The sequence below is a fragment of the Pelodiscus sinensis genome, chromosome 21, assembly GCF_052426305.1.
Source record: "Pelodiscus sinensis isolate ZL-2025 chromosome 21, ASM5242630v1, whole genome shotgun sequence".
Taxonomy (NCBI): Eukaryota; Metazoa; Chordata; order Testudines; family Trionychidae; genus Pelodiscus; species Pelodiscus sinensis.
This window is the reverse complement of record NC_143072.1, coordinates 11,784,193-11,791,321: the sequence shown is the minus strand read 5'-3', so window position 1 is coordinate 11,791,321 and position 7,129 is coordinate 11,784,193. Positions and strand designations below refer to the sequence as shown.

The following is a 7,129-nucleotide window of genomic DNA, read 5'->3' as shown; positions in this document are numbered from 1 at the left end:
AGAAGTTAGAAATGCTGGAAGACTTAAGAAACACACCATCAAAATGGGAAGGAACAAAGTCATTTTATCACAGAGGATCTGCCATTGCACACACAGTCAAGGTGACAGCAGGGGATATAGGAACCTTGGGCAGGGAATATGTTCCTTTGGCAACATGACATCAAAGGACATTCATGGGAAACTCCAGCATCTTAGTATGCCCCAAAACTAAAAGACAGAGAACATTTGCTTGGGAAACACCTATGAAGGGAAAATCCAACAGCAGCCTTTGAGCTGCTGTTCCAAACATGAGAGAAAAGAAGTGGTGTTGCTCACAGACATTACAGGAAAGTGAAACAAAATGCAGGAGGAGACAATGCTTTTATAATATACTCACTCTAGAGTTCAAACTGGACTCCAAGGAAAGTGGGGATTTCACCAGAGATGTGACCAGAACAACCACTGCTTCAAATTTAACATCCACCAGCCAGAGTAAACCCTCAAACCTAGTGTGGACATGGGTACTATGAACCACAGGCCGGAGACTAAAGCAACCATATGAAGCATCTAGACTAGAAGATAGTTACCCAGAGTCTAGACCCTTGCATAGTAAATGGAAGCAGCCATATTTGTGAATAGACGATGTGAGAATGAGATGCTGATCTTCTCATGAGGCATCTTCCATGGAAACACAAAGAGCTTCAGGAGTTAGCCCCATCGTTGGCAATGAGTGCTTTCTGGGGTGCTTCCATCCCTAGGGTAGGCAGGACAATGAGGCATGAGCATCTGGCTGCTGAGCTGGGCTTTCCATCAGCTCTTGCAGCTTCCCTGCTCCTGAATCTCAGGGGGCACAGAGCCAGGTTCAGTTGCTTCCTTGCTTCAGAAGATGAGGCTGAAGGCTGAAATCCTCCTCCTCGGCTTGGTGATTCCCTCTCATGGCCAGTGGGTGCTGCCTCTAGAGCTGAACAGTGAGTGGGGAAGGCCCTCTCTTGTCAATGGGCACCCTGAGTGCCTCAGAGCCCCATGGAGCTGTGCTCTCACTGGTTATAATCATGGCTTGTTCCAAAACCACAGCCAAGAGCTGGTTGCTCACTAGCTTCAAAGAGCTCCTTGGGAGCACAGGATGGTGACAGGGCCCACCATCATGCAATGTTCAGCATTTGCCTAAGCTCTCCACATTCGGGGTTGTCCCTCAGCTGCCACTTGGTGACAGTCACCAGCCTTTGTCAACTCTGCTCTCCTTCAGGTCAGAGCAGACCTGTGTTTTCGTTCAGGGTCAGTGCCTGGAGGGAGTTGTTCTCAAGGAACCAGGTTCTCCAGGATCATCAGCATTTCCCGTCATTACATTAGTCTGTAGCCTTACATGGTGCTATTTTCAGGTAAGAGATTTGCCAAGGCAAAGCTCTTCTAAATTAATGGAGATTGCCTATCTCCTAGAACTGGAGGGGACCTTGAGTCCAGTCCCCTGCCTTCACAGCAGGACCAAGTACCATCCCTGACAAATTTTTGCCCTAAATCCCGAAATGGCCTCTGTAAGGATTGAACTCACAACCCTGGGTTTAGCAGGCCAATGCTCAAACCACTGAGCTATCCCAGCATCTTGGGTAGTGAAATGTGTCCATGCAGCAGGTGTCTTGGATCATGCACTGATTTTGTCCCCTTTTGCTGACGACGTCTCACTGCATGGTGGAGTGCAGTCCTCATGAGGCAGTAAGGTGACGGCGGGACCAAGACTGCACCCCCATCTTGCCAGAGAAGGCGAGTAGTTGTTCTTCAGAAATGGACCATCTTACCAGGTGTGAAGGGCCCCCTCCCTTTTAACTAGGAGGAGTTGTTGCTGGGGCCTGTCCCCATCACTGCCAGGGTGGCCTGCTCAGGTACACAGGCTGGATCAGTCAGGATGGAGGTGGAAATGCTCAGCTGACGGAGAGAGTTCAGGACAGCTGGGGAGACAAAACCAAATGGGACGGGTCAGTGTCCTCTGCCTGACGGGCTCCGAGCTGCTTCAGGCAGCTCATCTGCTCATCACAGAGCACTGTGACCAGCCATCTAGCCCATCCCCCAGCTCTGACATTGGCCAGGGCCAGCTGCTGTATAGGAAAGTGCCAGATTCCGTTTAATGGGCAGCTATGACATAACCTGCCCCAGATGAGGTGTCTTCCTGACCCCTGGCAGGGCTCTTGTTATTATCTGCACCTTCATCCGATTCCCTGTTGAACCCTGTTAGGCTTGGCCTTGGGGGCACATGTGGCAGAGAGTTTCACAGAGTTTTTTGATGTGACAAGTTTTGCTCCTTCTTCTGGGTTTGCAACGAGCAGCCATTCCCATTCTCTGCAGGGTGAGCCTGGGAAAGCTTTATTGTCTCTGCACTGAAGCTGCAGACCAGGAGATTCTCCCTCCCATCCCTTTCAGTCCTGACCTGACTCTCCATGTCACTGAACCCCAGGGAGGATATCAGGAGCAGGAGAAGCAGGCAGGTGCTGGGCAGTGAGTCCCTTGCTGGCCCCAAGGCAAGAGGGAAGAGCGTTACCAGAGCAGCTTTGAGCAGCCCCAGAGCTGGCCCGGAGACACATCTCCCCCATGCAGGCAGCCCCATGTCCATAGCCCCATCGCATGCCCCCATTACGATGCAGGTCTCCTGATCACGGCACTGAGCCAACCTCCTCCCCAGCTCAGCAGTGACCAGCAGGGGCTGCAAGCTGGGAGCAGAGGGCAGGCAGGGGCCAAAGGGGGCTACATACTGGGCCGCAGTGCGGGGAGGGAGCAGTGCTGATCCAGCCAAGCTAGGCAGGTCTGGCGGAGGCTCTCCATGCTGGCTGTGGAGACCATGCCATTGAAGGATTCAAACAGGGGCCGGATGATGATGCTGAACTGATGCGATGAGACAGTTAAGGACTCTCTTTCACAAAGCACTGACTGACCAGCCTCCCTCTGCTGCTGCCCCTTTCCTGCAGGCTCCTGGCACTGGGGGAACGACATGGCATGCTGCAGCGTTATGGCCACCCCATGTGGTGACAGGTCATGGCTCCCCTTGGAACAAGGCCAGTTGTCCTAAGACCAACACAGGGAGAGGGGACCACCAGGGAGGCAGACACTAGGCGTGTGGGTGGTGACACGCTGTCCCCCTTATGCACCACATCTGTTCTGATAGGCTGCGTCTACACTGGCAGGATTTTCCGCAAATGCTTTTAACAGAAAAGTTTTTCCGTTAAAAGCATTTGCAGAAAAGCGCGTCTAGATAGGCACAGACGCTTTGCACAAAAGCACTTTTTGCGGAAAAGCATCTGTGCCAATCTAGACGTGGTTTTGCGCAAGAAAGCCCCGATCGCCATTTTCGCCATCGGGGCTTTTTTGCGCAAAACAGTTTTTAGCTGTCTACACTGGCCCTCTTGCGCAAATATATTTGCGCAAGAGGGCTTTATCCCGAACGGGAGCAGCATAGCATTTCCGCAAGAACACTGACAATCTTACATCAGATCGTCAGTGTTCTTGCGCAAATTCAAGTGGCCAGTGTAGACAGCTGGCAAGTTTTTCCACAAAAGCAGCTGCTTTTGCGGAAAAACTTGCCAGGCTAGACGCAGCCATATAGTTTGACCAAAGCACATCTTGCGAGGGATCCTGTGAAAACTCATGAATGATCTACGTAACATGTGTCCTCATTGGGAGCTAGGAGATTTTGCTATAGGTCTGTTCCTGAAACATGTTGTGAGTCTGGGGAAAGACCACAGAATAGGTCCTTAGAAATAACAAAGGGCCTGTAAACAGACCTTACGTGTCATCCCTAGAGACATTTCCAACAGCGCGAACACAGAAGGTGTCAGCAAGATATTGACAGATCCCCTGAAAGGAGCTTTGAATTGCATGTGCAGAACAGACTGGTGCTCTGCACCCCAGTGGGCAGGATCTGTCTCTCACACAGAGGCAGAGGGTGTAAAATAAGAGACAAGAGCTTCCCCCAAGCTCTCCTCTACCACCTGGACATGTGGAAGCATGACTGTGTGGACGACAAAGAGCCGGAGCACTGACCTGTGGGGAGTGTCCAGGCTGAGCAGAGGCAGCCTATGAAATGTACTGCAGTTTATGGGGAGACAGCCAGTTTGTTTTGAGAACTCTCAGACTTGCTAAAGCTAATTGCTTGTGATTTTATCACTTTATTTCCTTTTGTAACCAATTCTGCTTTTGTGCTTTCATGACTTGCAGTTACTTACAGCTGCTCTTTCTCTACTAATAAACTTGTTTTTATGTTTTGTCCCATCCAGTGTGTTTTGACTGAAGTGGTTGGGACTCTGCTTAGGTGAACAAAGGCTGTGGCAGGATCACTTCCTTTGATTAAACAATGACTGAGTTTACATACAATGCAGCTCCTCCTCCCAGCACTGTCATGCAAGGTATAAACTGTTCAGGAAGAACAGGCGGGGGTGTAAAGGAGGAGGAGTTGCTTTGTATATAAGAGACCAGTAGGGTTGCTTGGCGCTCCAGTATATAGAGCCGGGTTTCCCAACCTATGGGTCAGAACCCAAATATGGGTCACCATTACATTTCAAAAGGGTCGCCAGGTGTCTCCGCAGGTGGCTCTTAAAGAGCCATTCACACATTTTTGAATTGCCCTGGGTCACCAAGTCACCCTGAATTGTCAAAATGGGTCCCCATCTAGGAAAGGTTGGGAACTGCTGATCTAGAGGGAGAAAAGCCTGTTGAGAGTCTATGGCCGTGGTCCCCAACACGGTGCCCGCAGGCGCCATGGCGCCCGCGGGGGCATTTCAATGCGCCCGCCAGATGCTCGGGGCTGGCCTGGCCCCGGGTACATGGCGCACGGGTGCTTGCGGGGGGAGCGCGCTTAGCGGGGGGAGCGCCGGGTGCATGGCACTCGGCGGGGGCGGGCGCCGGCCCCGGGCACGCGGCAGGGGGGAGCGCCGGCCCCGGGCACTCGGCGGGGAGAGCGCCGGCCCCGGGCGCGCGGCGGGGGGAGCGCCGGCCCCCGGGCGCGCAGCTGGGGGGGGCCCGCCCCCGGGCATGCGGCAAGGGGGGGGCCCGCCCCCGGGCGCGCTACCCCGGGCGCGCTAGTGTCCCCGCCCCCTGGTGCCCGGCGGGCAAACGGCCACGCCCCCTGGCGCCCGACAACCTCAAAAGGTTGGGGACCACTGGTCTATGGGTTAAGTTTATAGGTGGAAGCAACAGGGATGTTGTGGTTGGGGTCTGCTATAGACCATGAGAGGAGGTGGACGAGGCTTTCTTCGGACAACTGAGAGACGCTTCCAGATCACAGGCCCTGGTTCTCATGGGGGACTTTAATCACCCTGGGTACATTTACACTAGCCAACCTAGATCAATCTAGGGAGGCTAATGAGGGCGACCAAAATTGCAAATCAAGCCTGGGATTTAAATATCCCGCACTTGATTTGCATGTTCCTGACCAGTCGCCATTTTAGAAATTGACTAGCCCGAAGTAACTGCCCACGTCTACACGTGGCAGTGAAACGGGATTCCGATTTAAAGCCCTGACTTGAATTAGCTGGTATTCCTTCTGCAATGAGGTTTACCAGCTAATTCGATTTAGGGGCTTTAAATCAGACTCCTGTTTCACTGCCGCGTGTAGATGTGGGCAGTTACTCCGGGCTAGTCAATTTCTAAAATGGCAACCGACCAGGAACATGCAAATCAAGTGCGGGATATTTAAATCCCGTGCTCGATTTGCAATTTCGGTCGCCCTCATTAGCCTCCCTAGATCGATCTAGGGGGCTAGTGTAGACATGCCCCCTGATATCTGTTGGAAGACCAATACAGCAGTACACAGACAATCCAGGAAGTTCTTGGAGAATGTTGGGGATAACTTCTTGGTACAAGTGCTGAAGGAACCGACCTGGGGCAATGCACAGCTTGACCTGCTGCTAACAAACAGGGAGGAACTAGTAGAGGGAAGTAGAGATGGGTGACAACCTGGGAAGCAGTGATCATGAGATGGTAGATTTCAGAATCCTGACCAAAGGAAGAAAGGAGAGCAGCAAAATACACACCCTGGATTTCAGAAGAGCAGACTTTGACTCCCTCAGAGAACTGATGGGCAGGATTCCCTGGGATGCTTACATGAAGGGGAAAGGAGTCTGGGAGAGCTGGCCATATTTTAAAGAAGCCTTATTAAAGGCACAGGAAGAAACCATCCCGATGCGCAGCAAGAAAAGCAAATATGGTAGGCGACTAGATTGGCTTACTGGGGACATCCTTGGTGAGCTTAAACACAAAAAGGAAGCTTACAAGAAGTGGAAACTTGGACAGATAACAAGGGAGGAGTATAAATATATTGCTCGAGAATGCAGGGGAGTTTTCAGAAAGGCAAAAGCACAATTGGAATTGCAGCTAGCAAGGAATGTGAAGGATAACAAGAAAGGTTTCTACAGCTATGTTGGCAGTAAGTGGGTGATCAGATTGCGCATGGGGCCCTTACTGGATGACAGATGATGTGGGAAAAGCTGAGGTACTCAATGCTTTCTTTGTCTCTGTCTTCACAGACAAAGTCAGCTCCCAGATAAATGCACTAGGCAATGCAGTATGGGAAAGAGGTGGACAGCCCTCAGTGAGGAAAGAACAAGTTAGGAACTATTTAGAAAAGCTAAACATACACAAGTCCATGGCCCGGATTTAATGCATCCGAGGGTACTGAGGGAGTTGGCAAATGTCATTGCGGAGCCTTTGGCCATTATCTTTGAAAACTCATGGAGATTGGGAGAGATCCCTTATGACTGGAAAAAAGCAAATGTAGTGCCCATCTTTAAAAAAGGGAAGAAGGACAATCCAGGGAACTATAGACAGTGAACCTTACCTCGGTCCCTGGAAAAATGATGGAGAGGATCCTCAAGGAATCCATTTTGAAGCACTTGGAAGAGGGGAAAGTGATCAGGAATAGTCAACATGGAGTCACAAAGGGCAAGTCATGCCTGACCAATTAGCTTCTATGATGAGGTAACTGGCTCTGTGGATATGGGGAAGTCAGTGGATGTGATATACCTTGACTTCAGCAAAGCTTTTGATACAGTCTCCCTGAATATTCTTGCAAGCAAGTTAAGGAAATATGGATTGGATAAATGGACTCTAAGCTGGATAGAAAGCTGGCTAGACTGACGGGCCCAGCGGGTAGTGATCAATGGCTCGATGT

The 7,129-nt window shown here is 51.2% G+C and overlaps 1 protein-coding gene across 2 annotated transcripts in view; it reads right to left on the bottom strand.

Annotated features, from left to right (window-relative positions):
* Nucleotides 1-521: 521 nt before the first annotated feature.
* The window catches only part of MLXIPL (MLX interacting protein like), a 48,823-nt gene continuing 42,215 nt past the window's right edge, over nt 522-7,129 (bottom strand). Inside the window, exons 16-17 of one of the 2 annotated variants that reach the window (XM_075904982.2) lie at nt 2,721-2,850; nt 522-1,922 (exon numbers count right to left, since the gene is read on the bottom strand). In XM_075904982.2, the coding sequence (XP_075761097.1) occupies nt 1,801-1,922; nt 2,721-2,850 (252 nt within the window). In that variant the 3' untranslated portion in view covers nt 522-1,800. Of the gene's footprint in view, nt 1,923-2,720; nt 2,851-6,796; nt 7,024-7,129 lie in introns of both variants that reach the window. The other variant, XR_016347646.1, reaches the window with a different exon arrangement.